The sequence below is a fragment of the Pelobates fuscus genome, chromosome 4, assembly GCF_036172605.1.
Source record: "Pelobates fuscus isolate aPelFus1 chromosome 4, aPelFus1.pri, whole genome shotgun sequence".
Taxonomy (NCBI): Eukaryota; Metazoa; Chordata; class Amphibia; order Anura; family Pelobatidae; genus Pelobates; species Pelobates fuscus.
The window spans coordinates 298745761-298762220 of NC_086320.1; the positions used below are offsets into that span (position 1 = coordinate 298745761).

The 16460-nt window shown below is 44.7% G+C and overlaps 1 protein-coding gene across 4 annotated transcripts in view; it reads left to right on the top strand.

Annotated features, from left to right (window-relative positions):
• ANO10 (anoctamin 10) overlaps positions 1 to 16460 on the top strand; it is a 356469-nt gene that overhangs the window by 64237 nt on the left and 275772 nt on the right. For all 4 annotated transcript variants that reach the window (XM_063452234.1, XM_063452235.1, XM_063452232.1 and 1 more), the window contains exon 11: positions 3554 to 3682. In XM_063452234.1, the coding sequence (XP_063308304.1) occupies positions 3554 to 3682 (129 nt within the window). The remainder of the gene's footprint in view (positions 1 to 3553; positions 3683 to 16460) is intronic.

The following is a 16460-nucleotide window of genomic DNA, read 5'->3' on the forward strand; positions in this document are numbered from 1 at the left end:
CCCCCTGCGCGGGGGTTAAAGATGGGGGGGACCTACTGTCCTCCCCCCTGGCCCCCACCCCTACGCGGTGGGTGGGGGCCCTAATAAAATAATAAGGGGGGGGACCTACTGTCCTCCCCCCCTGGCCCCCACCCCTGCGCTGTGGGTGGGGGCCCTAATAAAATAATAAGGGGGGGGGACCTACTGTCCTCCCCCCCTGGCCCCCACCCCTGCGCTGTGGGTGGGGGCCCTAATAAAATAATAAGGGGGGGGACCTACTGTCCTCCCCCCCTGGCCCCCACCCCTGCGCGGTGGGTGGGGGCCCTAATAAAATAATAAGGGGGGGGGACCTACTGTCCTCCCCCCTGGCCCCCACCCCTGCGCGGTGGGTGGGGGCCCTAGTAAAATAATAAGGGGAGGGACCTACTGTCCTCCCCCCCTGGCCCCCACCCCTGCGCTGTGGGTGGGGGCCCTAATAAAATAATAAGGGGGGGGACCTACTGTCCTCCCCCCCCTGGCCCCCACCCCTGCGCGGTGGGTGGGGGCCAGGGGGGAGGACAGTAGGTCCCCCCCCTATCTTTATTTAGGGCCCCCACCCACCGCTCAGGGGTGGGGGCCAGAGGGGAGGACAGTAGGTCCCCCCCCTTATTATTTTATTAGGGCCCCCACCCACCGCGCAGGGGTGGGGGCCAGGGGGGAGGACAGTAGGTCCCCCCCCCTATCTTTATTTAGGGCCCCCACCCAGCGCTCAGGGGTGGGGGCCAGGGGGGAGGACAGTAGCCCCCCCCCTTATTATTTTATTAGGGCCCCCACCCACCGCGCAGGGGTGGGGGCCAGGGGGGGGAGGACAGTAGGTCCCCCCCCCCATATTATTTTATTAGGGCCCCCACCCACCGCGCAGGGGTGGGGGCCAGGGGGGGGAGGACAGTAGGTCCCCCCCCCATATTATTTTATTAGGGCCCCCACCCACCGCGCAGGGGTGGGGGCCGGGGGGGGAGGACAGTAGGTCCCCCCCCCTTATTGTTTTATTGGGGCCCCCACCCACCACGCAGGAGTGGGGGCCGGGGGGAGGACAGTAGGTCCCCCCCCTTATTGTTTTATTAGGGCCCCCACCCACCGCGCAGGGGTGGGTCCGGGGGGGAGGACAGTAGGTCGCCCCCCTTATTATTTTATTAGTGCCCCCACCCACCGCGCAGGGGTGGGGGCCAGGGGGGAGGACAGTAGGTCCCCCCCCCCTTATTACCATTTATGTTTTTACAGTGAGCAGCCACAGGCTGCTCACTGTTTAGTGGACATGCCCCTACTCGCGGTATAGCGAGTAGGGGCATTGGGGAGATTTTAATCTCCCTTGTGCTATTATGGGGGTCATATTGACCCCCATAGAGTGAGGGGGGGGGGCTGGGGGGCTTATGAAGTGGTGGGGAGCACAGCTCCCCACCGCTTCTGTCTTTACATATTACAAGGAGGGAGCTGCACGTCGGTAGCTCCCTCCTTGTAATAAACTGATCGAACAAACGAACACTGATACTCAGTGTTAGTTTGTTCGTCTGATTTTTTCTATTCATTCATTCGTCTGTCTGATGAATGAATGAATAGATGAAATTCCCGTTCGCATGTCCAGGTGTTTCACTGGGCATGTGCGGGAATCTCACAGTCTGTCTAGTGTGGGTAGATGACGTGTCCCACAGGGACTTCACCTACCCACACAAAGATGGCGGCGCCCTGAATAAAGATCGGGGCAGAAGATACAGATTTAAAAATAGGTAATCTGGGGGGCTTAGGGGCATTTGGGGGTGACTAGGGGGTCAATTGGATGTAGTGGAGGCGGGAGGGGGGTTAAAAAAAAAACGGGATTCGGCATGACAGTGCCGCTTTAACCCTTCAATCCAAAATTGAAAAAGCAGACATAAGGAGGAGAGTAACTAAAAGACTCCCTCCACTAATAAACAACGCTTTTATTTGGATCTATAAAGACACTAATGTATGCAATGTGCCAGTCCGGCTTGATTATTTTGTATACGTAATTGGAAACATTGTAATCAATAGAACCAAATGTCCATAAGTGAAGACATTCTATGCAGATCTGAAGTGTCCATGTCTAGATACTGTGCACATTCACACTCCAAAGAAAATGGTCTTGCCATAGGTAAACTAAAGGCATCAAGTAATTCCCCAAGCAACCTATACATTCTAATATATATATATATATATATATATATATATATATATATATATATATATATATAATGCATAAACAAAAAGAAATTAAGTCAAAATAAAGACACAAAAATATAGGGAAAGTCTCCATATAGTGATCCCTGGTAAAGGACACCTAGAGTCTCTCCCTTAATTGAAGGAGGAATAAACAACAACAAAAATAATAATCAGGAAGGCTAGTCCGGCAAAAGAATGACAGTATTTCTTAGAATGATGAAAATAGCTAGAGACTGCTAGGTAGTCCAAGGAAATGCTGACGATTTGCTAGGAGAAAATAAATAGCCAAAGGGTGAAGGAGAGAGATAATAAAAGTGCAAACATGACACTATATCTGAAGATTCCCTATTAACGAGATTAGGCTAATATAAGCTGTATTTCTAGCTTGACAACTAACATACTGGACTCAAATCTGGCATCCAAACTACTAGTATTAACTAATGTAAAGCTGAATTAACTCTCTAAATTGCCCACTCTAGACATAGATTGTCTACTCTAAGCTATGTCATTAAAAACATGAGATAAAAACACCCTCCCCCGGCCCCTGTGCTATAAGATGAAAAAAATCAACCGGATGCCCATTTTGGTGCTTGCCGGCACCTTTGTCAAGGATCTACATTTGATGTAATACTGTCATCCTTTTCCCAGACTAGCCTTCCTAATAAAGTTTTGTTGTTGTTTATTCCTCCTTCAATTAAGGGAGAGGTCCTATGTGTCCTTTATCAGGAATCACTATATAGGGACTTAACCACTTAAGTCATTTACCTTATATTTGTCTCTTTTTTAATTTTAACTTAATTTCTATTTGTTTATGCATTATAATTTTTTTAAGGACCTGCTGCCATACGTAGCCAGGGGAATTACTTGATGCCTTTAGTTTACCTATCTCTTTGGGAAGAGCATTTTCTTTGTAGTGTGTCTAGACATGGACAAGTCAGATCTGCATAGAATTTCTTCACTTATGGACATTTGTTTCTATTAATTACAATGTTTCCAATGGCATATACAAAATAATAAAGCTGGACTGGCACATTGTATACATCTAATTACTGATTGGTCTCATTAGTGTTGAACTTGGTCCGAGATCTGTTTACTAATTGGCTACCCTACTCTGATTACTGCACACTTTTATAGTCTTTATACATCCATAGGCAAGTGTTATTTACTAGTGGAGGGAGCCTTTTAGTGACCCTCCTCCTTTTGTGTTCTTTTTCATACTTTATTTAATAAGCAGTATTATCATTTTAAACCTTATGAAAAGCAGTGTTTGATCTTGCTCTGTAGCTATGAGAAGTAATAAATATGTAGCATTACACGTTTTAGTAAGTTATGGTTTGTTTTTTTACATTCTCTCTTTTAGTTGGCTTTCGAGACCATGGGTATCATAGCTGTAATTACCAATTGTACTCTGCTTGGGATGTCCCCACAAGTCAATGCAATGTTTCCAGATTCTAAAATGGACCTTATTCTGACCGTGGCAGCAGTAGAGGTACTCAGTTTTTTTTAAATTCTGTTTGTATCCTGGATATTATCTGACATACAAGTTTTAATATTGTATAATTATCCACTGTAAAAAAGCATGTAGATTTTGCCAACCGTTTTACATGTTGAGGTTATATCTTGCTGACTTGGCTCTCATAAATTATGTGATATAGTGCTTTTGCTGTATTATGTGCTTGTGAACTGCAAGTGTCTTAATGATACTCTGATGGCCTACTTTTCATATTGTTATCCCAACTACTAGAGCATGTGATCAGATTTGTTCTGGGAATTCTTTGGAGACCTTGACTTAAAAGGACAATCTAAACGCTATAGCCAGCCGAAATGCTCAGCCAATCATTGCAGCAATGTAATTTCTGCATTGGCAACATAGTAAGTGAGGGTCTGGGCCACGGGCTCTGGGGAGACCCTTGGCTTGTGTCAAACCATTTTAAGTGGTTTGTATCAGGGTGACATTAGCCTTCTATGACCATAACCACTTCAATGGACGATAGTGCTTAAAGTGCCCCTTTAAGTGCCTTTTTTGTCTGGAAAGACAATATTTAAAGAAATTGATTAAATCTGTTTATTCTAAACCAGTTGTGGTCCTCATTAAATTGATAGTTTTTTGAGGCGTGAGTCTAAATATGACTGCACTATTTTATTCAAGTATTGACTGGCTCATCAATGTAAATCTGGTTAATTCTATTGATTTTCAGTTATTTTTTTTAATTTTTGTTTTTTAAATTGTCTTTTTTTCCCCCTGTTGCTGCATCATCTTATCCTTATTAAAGGGACACTATATTCACCTGAACAACTTTAGCTTAATTAAGCAGTTTTGGTGTATAGAACATGCCCCTGCAGCCTCACTGCTCAATCCTCTGCCATTTAGGAGTTAAATGCCTTTGTTTATGAACCCTAGTCACACCTCCCTGCATGTGACTTGCAAAGCCTTCCATAAACATTTCCTGTAAAGAGAGCCCTATTTAGGCTTTCTTTATTGCAAGTTCTGTTTAATTAAGATTTTCTTATCCCCTGCTATGTTAATAGCTTGCTAGACCCTGCAAGAGCCTCCTGTATGTGATTAAAGTTCAATTTAGAGATTGAGATACAATTATTTAAGGTAAATTACATCTGTTTGAAAGTGAAACCAGTTTTTTTTTTCATGCAGGCTCTGTAAATCATAGCCAGGGGAGGTGTGGCTAGGGCTGCATAAACAGAAACAAAGCGATTTAACTCCTAAATGACAGTGAGTTGAGCAGTGAAATTGCAGGGGAATGATCTATACACTAAAACTGCTTTATTTAGCTAAAGTAATTTAGGTGACTATAGTGTTCCTTTAAACTCAAGTACAAGCGAATGCAAAAATAAAGACAAATAAAGAAGTGAACTTCATAAAACGAACGAGGGAAATATTATGTCAACTGATGTTCTATTTGTAAAGCTTTTGTACAAGTTATGCTTACTTCCCAGAATCCTTGCTGTCCTATGTGCTCCACTCTACCTAGAGGACACAGAAAATGTATTGATCAATTAATCATTTTTATCTGAGCCCTAATAAAAATGCCCTTTCAGTGTCACACAGGTTACATTCTCCAATACATCATGCTAATTAAGTAATATATATCAGAGGGCTCTGTTTGTACCAGCGTATCCGGTTTCGGTGTCTGTTCCTGCTATGTTTGTTTTCCTGGCACCATGCAGAAAGAGACTTTTGCTTTGTGCCCTTGAAGGATCTGTCTGTGGATATATTTCATATTAAGCCTCCTGGATCCTGATTTGACTTTTTTTTTTTAAAGCCGCCCAGAAAAATGACTGCCAGTGTGGCGGATTGTAGCCATGGAAATAGAGGAATTATTTGGCTTGCTGATAGCTTAGTGTGCCAGTTTAGTATGCTTCATAATGATCTTTTGAGAAGGTTAATCAGCGCCACAAATGATTTAAATCAACCTATTTCTTTCCCCTGCCTGCTTTCTCTGCGTACACATAAGTATCTTCAAAATGCTGCCAATCAAGCAAAAATATTATTCTCTCCTGGCAAATTGTACAGAACGCTTGAATTTCAGTGCAAGTTAATTATAAAGGTTATTTTTAATGACTGAAGCCCTAATCCGCCGCTCCGCTTAAAGGCTTTTTTTTTTTCTTTCTTTTCTGAATATATTGCTTGCAATGCTGAGTTTTCTTTTGAAGGCATGTTTTTTTTCTTTTATATGTTTGAGATTCTCTATTCTGGGACTTGCACAGGTGTTCTCTGTAAAAACGTTTCTCAGAAGCACAGAAGTTCAAGATTTATTAAATGCCAAGGTTTTATAAACGGCTGCCAAAATCCTTTTTTCCACCCCTGATAATCAAATGGGTTTTATGGCAGTTTCTGATTAAATAGGACACTTGTGTGAGACACTAAGCACAATCTTATCATTTATACGGTAAAGCGACTGTTTCATTCTGGTGGATTATATTGATTTGATTGTCACGGCACTGATCAATGTTTAAATGGATGGGTATGCAGAACATAGTGGGGTTTAGGGTTTCCAGATAACAAGGATTTACTTCCATTGTACAAAAAAAGAAAAAGAAAAAAAGAAAGGTAGCACTGCTAATATGAGCTTGGGTTCAGTTTGCAAACAGAGATCCTATAAACCAGCCTGAGAATAATTATATATAGCACGATAATGTACTGAGAGCTATTATTCACAATAGAGAAGCTATAACAGGCAGATACTGAAATCGAAAGCCTGTTCTCTAGGGCTGCAAAAACCCTGGGTGTTCAGTTAATATGGCTCAGTGATTCTGTGCATTAGTGTTGTAGGATTTCAGGCCTCTAGAACTAGACTAGAGAATTTAGATGCAAAAACTATTCAGAGCTCTTCTTTACTCAGATTTATCATTTTTACGATCTAATAAGCAGTGGCTTATACCCTTTAATGATGATATATTTACTGTTCCTATGTAACTTAGCTGTGCCGTCTTCCTCACTGTACTGAAGATCCCTTTTAAATTAGAGAGAGTGCGTACATACTACAATTGACCAGAGTGTTGCCAAGCTAATGCCATATACATAATTTGGGATCCTGTCAAAACTGAATGAGAACTTCTGACCTAAAAATGTATTTGTTTTATCTTTAGTAGCATTAAAGCACTGAACAATTCCAGCCCCTCTTATATCTCTTCACTGATCCAGAGGTATGCCCTTCCTCGTACCCTCCGCTCTGCCCGCGACCACCTCCTGACCGCTGCTCGCACCCGTACGGCCAACTCGCGCTTGCAGGACCTCTCACGGGCGGCTCCTCTCCTTTGGAATAACTTGCCTACTGCCATCAGACTCTCCCCTAGTCTTCAATCATTTAAGAAGGGCCTTAAAACCCATCTCTTCAGGAAAGCATATGGCCTCCCAGAGTAATCTCTCCCTTACATACCTGTCTCTTGCTCTCTCCTATGGGATAGTGCTTTGCTCTCTTCTCCAGCTCTGCTTCACTCCTTCCTGATATTTCCTATCCTAATGTTTCTAATACCCCACCTCCTATAGACTGTAAGCTCATTTGAGCAGGGTCCTCTTCAACCTATTGTTCCTGTAAGTTTTCTTGTAATTGTCCTATTTATTGTTACATCCCCCTCTCAAAATATTGTAAAGCGCTACGGAATCTGTTGGCGCTATATAAGTGGCAATAATAATAATAATAATAATAATAATAATAATTAAAACATACATGCTTATTTTTTTTCCTTCTGCCATGGCGACAAACCTATCAGTGCCACCTTCTCACAATGGCTATTATTAATTAGAAATATCCAAAATTAAGCTCCCAAACTCCCACTACTTTTGGGCGGCAGCAGTGACCATGGTACAGATCAGCCCCAATACATACAATAAAAACCAAAGGAAAAGGTTACTTGTGCGCTATCCCAAATCGCTGTGTACATTTAAATAACTGGAGGTTCACTCCAATGGCCATTAAAGGGACACTATAGTCACTAATACAACTACATCTTATTGTATTTGTTTTGGTGAGTATAATCTTTCCCTTCAGGCTTTTTGCAGTAAACACTTTCTTTTCAGAGAAAATGCAGTGTTGTTAACATTATAGTGATAACTACTGGCCACTCCTCAGATGGCTACTAGAGGTGCTTCCTGGGGCGCAGCACTGCCATTCAGCTTCTATACCCTCTGCATGGAGAAACTGAACTATCCTTATAGAGATGTATTGATTTAATGCATCTCTATGAGGAAATGCTGATTGGCCAGGACTGTTTTTGGCTTGTGCTGGCTCTGCCCCTGATCTGCCTTCTTGACAAGCTCAGACAATCCTATGGGAAAGCATTGTGAATGGCTCAGAGAATCATTTCTGATGTTAGTCAAGCAGGCAGATCAGGGGCAGCAGCTGCAGACCTGAATACAAGTACGATTTTACTATATTTAGGGAGGCAAAGTGGGGGGGGGGGGGGATAGGGAGGCTAGATGGTGGGTTTTAACACTATTGGGAAATACATGTTTGTGTTCCTAACCATATAGTGTGCCTTTAAAGTGTAAGCTCACCTGCCACATCAAGGCAGTGCATAGAGATTTAGGATAGTACCCAATTCACTTTTCTCTTTGTATGGCATTAATTAGATGCTGAAAAGTATTAGTTGATTGTGTTGATACCCCAAGTGTTACAGCACCTCTTAATAGACCATAGTCTTGAATTATTCTTGGATTTATGATGAACTAAATATAACCTATGATGTTTGTGTGCCTTGGACAGACAAACTAGATCTATGTGCCTAGAGTGCTGTATTTTATGTGGTGCAGCAGGAGGTAAATAGTGGATTTTTTGATCTCTGAGTATGTCTCCAGGACGTACTAGAAAACCAGAGAATATCTGAATTTACCTTTCCTGTTTAAACACTTTATTGTTGTCGAAACTCTGCCATACACGTGTAATCTCTAGTTACTTCCCACATATGTCCTCCCATATTGACTTTCAACATAGATTCAATTTAGGGTGCTAGGAACCGACAATGTAAATCCTGTCTATTGTGTCATAAAAAAAAAACATTATTGATGCCTAATAAAATGTTCTGGGCATAATTATCATAGGCAGCCCTTACATTGTTCATTATTAGAACCACTTTGCCATTTAATAGTTTCCAGTTATGCGGGGATGATCAAGTTTGTTGATTTTGGTGGGATAGGTACAAAATGTATTACTTTGACAATAGAGTGCAAGATTACCATACCTTGAATTCTGCCTTGGCCAGTTACCGAAACTTTGATGTCCATAATAACAGGACTCTGGATAGAAAGGGAGAATCCTGAAACAGGAATGAGAGGCTTGAAATTCGACTCTCCGTACCTATCACAGAAGATTATTTTGATATGAGGAGCAATAGACAGACTTGCAGGATTATTAACTAAATTTCAAATTTTAGCAAATTGAATCCAAATCCTAAAAAAATTGCTGCTGGCCTATTTTAGCTTCAGTTTTGTAAAATTTGGATTGAATCCACTAACATTCTGATTTTAGTGAATAATTCTGTTGGAATACGCAAGTCAAAAACAAAAGTAATTTCACATAAATATCTAAACATTAAGAATGCTAATTAGTATTTTGAATATTCAATGCCAAGGTTAATCATTTGCAGTAAGATGGTATAACTGAAATGAGAGCATAAACTATGTCTAGATCATTAGATGCCAGATTACTACATTAACTGGGTGTGTATTGGGTAAAATGTTGGATAAATACTGCAGTCCTTCTGAGGACTGTATTGGGAACATGCAGACTGCAGTATTTATTCCATATTTTACCCAATGTGTACTTAATATAATCTGTGTCTACATTCAGCAAGGTTACGGGGTCATGCTTTTTGCAAGATTTTTAGATTTGCAGAGGCTACGTGTCATTTACTGCATCTTATCCTTACCATCCAGAGATGCAAATGTATTGATTAATGACTCACTTTAGAAGATTAAATTGTTCTGTGTTTACCAGCTGATGGCATGGCGTTTGAGGGTTTGCACATAGATCTGCCTCTCCTTACTTTCCATTAACTTTACAGTTGCAAATGCAATTCCCAGATTTTACTAGTAACATGACGTAAAGTCATGATTTTATTAAAGACACGGAGGCGAGTATTATGCATAACTCTTTCTTTATTTCCTCAGCAGCAAAGATAGAGGAATATAAATATTATCGAAATTGAAAGTAAAAAACTGTACAGGCATAACAGGCAGCCAATCACATAATAGAGGAAGTAGCTATATAAGTCCTGTGTCTCCCACAATCCCCCTCTTTCTTGCGAAACCGAAGACCAGGTAAGATGAACGATGCTCCATTAGATCCAAACAGGAAACGGGAAACAATGCGAAAACTTCAAGCTACAAAAAATAGAAAAATATGGTAATTTCCAAACTCAAAACTGTAGACTTACCAAACATAACCGTGAGGAGCCACACATAACACTGGATTCTGAAATATAAAATATATAGAATTAGAAATTAGCAAAAGCGTCCAAAATCATCCAAAAACATGATAAAATACATGAAACAAATACATGATCTAAACACATGATAGAAATACAGACCTGATTGAAAACATACCTGAATAGTATCGAAGCATCTCTTATCCCAAATCCACACCGGGAGGGTGGGAGGGAATAATACTCGCCTCCGTGTCTTTAATAAAATCATGACTTTACGTCATGTTACTAGTAAAATCTGGGAATTTTATTAAAGACACGGAGGCTCATATTATGCAAGTTCAAAGCTGTGCCACCACTCGAGATGCGATGTGTTCAATAGGTCTGAAATAGAAGTCTCGGAAGGTCGATTCCCGGGACCAATCTGCCGCTCGTATAATATCTTCCAGACGGCATCCGACTGAGGAAGCTTTCGAAGCCATTGCGCCTCGCACAGAATGAGGCGTAAATACAGAGGTGTCTATACCCGCAGAGGTTAACAGCCAACGCACCCAACGTGCCAGAGTGGGTGTCGAAAACTGGCCGATGAGGAGACTTAAAAGATTCAAAAGTAACACCCTCTGGGGTGAATGCAACGGCGTCCCAATCCAGGGCCCTGACGTCAGAGACCCTCTTGCAAGAGATCAAACATAGTAGCATTACCAACTTGGATGACAATCGTTTTAACGTCAGTTCTCGGTTAGGGTACCATGATGAGAGGAACTGCAACATCACGTTGACATCCCAAAAGGCCGAGAAACGAGGCCGAGGAGGAAGAGCAAGGCGAATACCCTTTAGAAGACGACATACAAAAGGATGTCTGCCTACAGGGAAACCATCCAAACCCTTGTGGCCGGCTGAAATAGCCGAGCAGGAAAGATTGATCGTGTGGTATGCCTTGCCCGAGTCAAACAGGGACGTGAGGAATTCCAGGATCAAACACAGAGGGGCAGATACGGGATCCACTGCCCGTTCCATTCACCAACCAGACCACGATCTCCATGAAGCTCGATAGGCTGTACGGGTGCCTGGGGCCCAGGCGTTATCGAGGAGCAGGAGAGTTGCCTGCGGAACGTCTGGGACAGTCCAAGGTCCCCTGAAAGGAACCACGCTATCAGGGGTAGCTGGTGTTGCAACACCAGCTCGTGTGAGTTCCCATCCGGATCCAGAAGGAGGTCCTGGAAGACAGGTATCAGCCGAGGGTAATCTATCGATAACTCCATCAAGCGAGGGAACCATGGTCGAGATCTCCATAGAGGGGTGATCAACGCTAAACGACAGTCGTGGCGAACCATCTTCGAGATCGTGCGCGCGATCATGTTGAACGGGGGAAAAGCGTACAGATGACCCCGTGGCCATTCTTGGAGAAAGGCATCTGTCGCTACCGCTGCAGGGTCCGGCCTCCAGCTGTAGAACTCCGGCAGCTGAGTGTTCAGCCGAGATGCGAACAGATCCATCTGGAATCTTCCCCACAGCATGTCCAGGCTCTGGAACACCGAAGCGTGTAAACGCCAATCCCCAGAGTCTCTTAAGTGTCTGGAATTCCAATCCGCTCCCGAATTGTCCAGACCCGGAATGTGTTCCGCTGTTACCGAAACATTGTTGTAGAGGCAGAACTGCCAGGACTCTTTTGCCAGAATCGCCAACATCTTGGACTTCGTACCCCCCAGGTGATTTATGTAGCGGACCGCCGACACGTTGTCCATCTTGAGGAGAACGCAGCAATTCGCCCGTCCTGGGGTAAGGCTGCGGATCGCGAACGCCCCTGCCAGGAGTTCCAAGCAGTTGATGTGTAACGACTTCTCCATGTCGGACCATCTGCCTCCTGTGGAAACGTCGCCACAACGAGCACCCCAGCCGTGCAAGCTGGCATCGGACTCGATCACTACGTCTGGGATGGAGCCGAAAATTGCTCTCCCGTTCCATGCTTCCATGTGTGCCAACCACCACACCAATTCGTCCCTGGACTCCGCGTCCAAACGTATCCGAGACTCGTAGGAGTGACCTGACCGAAGGTGTGACCCTTTGAGCCGCTGGAGGGCCCGGTAATGTAGCGGGCCTGGGAAGATCGCTTGAATAGAGGCCGCGAGAAGGCCAATTATTCTCGCCAGTTGTCTGACGGATAAATCTGAGACACGAAGAGCCCTTCGAATTTCCTTCTGGATGGCTCTCACCTTTGAACACGGTAGGAACAGAAATTGTTGGACGGAATCCACTCTGAAGCCCAGGAACTCTATGGACTGGGCGGGAACTAGGACCGACTTGTCCCAGTTGATCAGAAAACCCAGCTTCTGTAGCAGGCTGGTAGTCCACTCCAGATGTAGGAGGAGGTCCTCCTTTGATTGGGACAAAATCAAAATGTCGTCCAGGTAAATAATGAGGCGAACCCCGCGGGTTTGAAGGAACGACACTACAGGCTTCATGAGCTTGGTGAAGCACCAGGGAGCCGAGGAGAGACCGAAAGGCAGGCAAGTGAAGCGCCAACGACGCCCGTGCCATGTGAAATGGAGGTAGTCTCTGAACTCCAAAGCAATGGGTACCGTGAAGTAAGCGTCCTTCAGATCCAGTTTGGCTAGCCAGTCTGACTGGCGTAGAAGGTCTCTGAGGCAGTGTATACCTTCCATCTGGAAGTGTTGGTAACGTAGGAAGGCGTTGAGGGGGCGAAGATTTATCACAGGGCGAACTCCGCCCCCTTTCTTGGGCACCAGGAACAGATTGCTCGTAAAGCCTACGGCAGCGAACGGTAATTCCTCTATAGCGCCCTTGGACAACATTTCCACGACTTCCGTGGAAATCATCTCGTCCTGATCCGGTGGAAGAGACAGTTCTCTGGGGAAACAAAACTGGACAGGCATGGAAACAAACTCTAGGCGATACCCCTTCACACATTGCAGAAACCCAAGCATCCGAGGTGATATTTTCCCACTCTCGGTAAAATAAAGCCAGCCTCCCCGCCACTTGAACGGGAGGGAAAGAAAGGGTACTCACCGTAAGGACGTCTGCCGGGGGTACCACCGCGGGGGTATCTGGAGCCCCAAGCCCGACCTCTGGCTGGGAAGAAGGGAGGGGTTCTCTGATCCTGAAATCCCCGGGAGGGAAAAAAAGGAACCTCTGGTTGCGCGGAATGCGCCTCGGAAACCACGGCCGGGTGGACGGTTCCTGCTACGCCCGGCCCCTCCGAAAACCTTAGGCGCGAACACGCGCTTCATGTTCGCCTGTGCCTTGTCAATAGCAGTGAAGGTCTTGACATACGACCCCATGTACTTAACGAAGGAGGAGCCGAACAGCAAACCCTCATCGGTCGGCTCAGGCTCCGCCACATTCATGGTGACCAGCTTAGGGTCGATCTTTAAGAGAATAGCTTTACGCCTCTCTGTAGACATCGCCGTATTGGCGTTCCCCAGTAAGCATATGGCCCGTTGGACTCAACCTACGGCCACATCAATATCTAAGACCGAGTCGCCGGTCCTGGCAGAATCGAGAAGCTCGTATAGCTTCGAGAGGGGTCCTAGCGTATCCAGGATCTTGTCTTGGCACCCCTTCAGGGAATGGTCGAGGCCCTTCTTGGGCTTCCAGCCCGACTTATTCAAGAACTGGGCAATCTGCGGGTCAATGTCTGGAGTCTTACAGGCAGCGCCCGGGAGGGTGGGGCGTGGGCATTCGGCGCGCAGTTTATTGCGGCCTTCTCTAGAAAGGGGCGTGCGGATGCGTTTAGCCACGTACTGGGCAATATGGTCCGGGGGGACCCATTCAACGGACCTGGGGTGACGCAGGTCGTCTGGATCAAACAGGGGGTTACCCTGCGGGTCAAGGATTGTTTTGTCATCCCCAATGGGGCCTAATATCTGACCCCGGGCCTTGGCAGAGGACCCCGAGGGGTTCACGCCCGTAAGGGGCAAATCCTCTCCAGAATCAATATCGTCAAAGGAGTCATACTCCATGATGTCGGATTAGTCCTCCACACTCTGGTCGGAATCCGACCCATCATCAAGGGCCTTAGCCCGTTTCCACAATCTAGCCTTTTTAGCCCGGCCAGGGGCTCTTTTGCGCGTGGGGTGCGCTCCATCTGTGACCGCCTCTAGCGTGTCAGTCATGGCAGGCAGAGCCTGCATCGAGGAGTGGGAGCCGACATTTTTGGACTTGGCCCTAGCCTTATGGGCCCCAGGCACAGTCTGGGCAGGTGAAGGGGACCCCCCACCCTGGGGAGCCGGGGTGGCCATTGCAGGTAAAACCATGGAATGCAGGGAGTGGGTAAATGAGGAGGAGACGGCCCCCATGGCTGAGGCAATAGCCTTCTGCAGTGAAGAAGCCATAGTGACCTCTAGCAAGGCTTGAAATTCCTGAGAGGCCATAGCACTCTCAGTAGTCTCCATGTTAAAGTCCCCAGAGGGACCTGAAGGCCCATCATCCCTATCCTGCATAATGGCAGTAATTAGAAAACGTAAAAATGCAAACTAATGAGCAGGAGAACTAAAGGGTTGAGTAACCCACAGAGAAGAACAAAAATACAACAATATTCAATAGTCAGACCGTTAGTGTGCCCAGGAGAGATCGAGGCGACCGACTGCACGGCAAAAGGAAGCAGACCGCATGGAGGTCCGTCCAAGATGGCCGCGGCACGCGAGGGGAGTGCTCGCGGCTGTGCGCCTGTCGGGGGAAGGGGCGCGTGCACTCTGCCCGCGCGGGGAGCCCGTGAGCGGGCAGGGGAGTGCATGCAGCCGCGGCCGTGAGGAAAAGAACGGCCGCGGCAGAAAAACCGCCGCCGGCACCCGCGAGAGACGCGGGGAGCAAGGGAGGGCAGGGAGATAATCTCCCGGTAAAGGGGAAAAAACCCCCAGGGATCTCTAAGGCACACTAAGGTGTGAGGAACAAATCAAACACGTAAATAAAACAATGAATACAGATAAATAAAACAATGAATACAGATAAAACACAGATAAATAAAACAATTAAAGCAATATAACAATAATCACAGAACAAATAAAGGCAATGAGTAAGAGAGCTAAACATGGATACTTAGCTGTCTGAGGAAGCAGCAAAGAAAGAGGGGGATTGTGGGAGACACAGGACTTATATAGCTACTTCCTCTATTATGTGATTGGCTGCCTGTTATGCCTGTACAGTTTTTTACTTTCAATTTCGATAATATTTATATTCCTCTATCTTTGCTGCTGAGGAAATAAAGAAAGAGTTATGCATAATATGAGCCTCCGTGTCTTTAATAAAATTTGTTTTCTGGGGAGCTACAATTTAACACGCATTAAATGTTCACCTTTTCCTTTCTTTCATAGATGGCAAAGGGGATTGTTAATAAGGCTAGTATTACATTTGCAGCACAAAACCTATCTAGTGGAAATTAAATAATAGTGTGGCTGAATGAATTAGTTCATCATTTAGTGTATGTCTCAATTACTTTTTTTTTTCTTTCATTCAGCTTTTATTCAGCATTCAGCACAGAAATATAAGTGAAAGTACTAATACATGACAATTACAATGTTCAATAAGGCAGGAACAGATTAATGTATGATACAATGTTCACACGAACATCAGGAATGTTATAGCCATGTAAAAGAAGAATTTGTCGTCGACCATACTGAAACAAAATAAATCTCTTTGGCCCTCAAAGGAGTTGGTAAAACATAGAGATAGAAGAAAGAGAAAGAGGAGGTAGAGTAAGATGAAAAGCTAGGCAGGCAGAGTGAAGAAAAGTCGGTCAAGTGAAGATAACATTTTTCTCTCCTACTACTGACTCTGGCACATTTTATCCAAAAAGCTACATCATTACTACTTTCCCCTTCTCACATACAATGCATTTTTTTACATTTCTCTGCTCCCTGAGTCTGTGTTTTCATCCAGTATCTCATTCTTTCAAGCCACATTCTTATCTTTTAGATTTTTAATTTTAAATTTAGAGGGGGACTGTTAGCACTATAACAACTTCAGCTTATTGAAGTGGTTTAGTTGCATAGACCACTCCCTTGCGTTCTCACTGTTCAATTCTCTGCCATTTAAGAGTTACATAACTTTGTTTATGAAGCATAGCCACACCTTCCCTGGCTGCGACTCACAACCTCCTTACACACTTCCTGAAAAAGATGTCTAATTTTTAAACTTCCCTGAGTGCGCAGTGTGTTTAATTTGGAATTTATTATCTCCTGCTCTGCTAATTATGTGATAGAGCCTGCAGCAGCCTCCTGTGTGTGAGCTGTAAGACGGCAGGGGCATGGTCTATTCAACAGAACCACTTCATTAAGCCAACAAGAGTGTCCCCTTTTAGTAGTTTATTTGTCAGTTTCAAATGGAAACATTTATGTTTATTATTTATTTAACAGTTGTTATGTAGTGCTCTT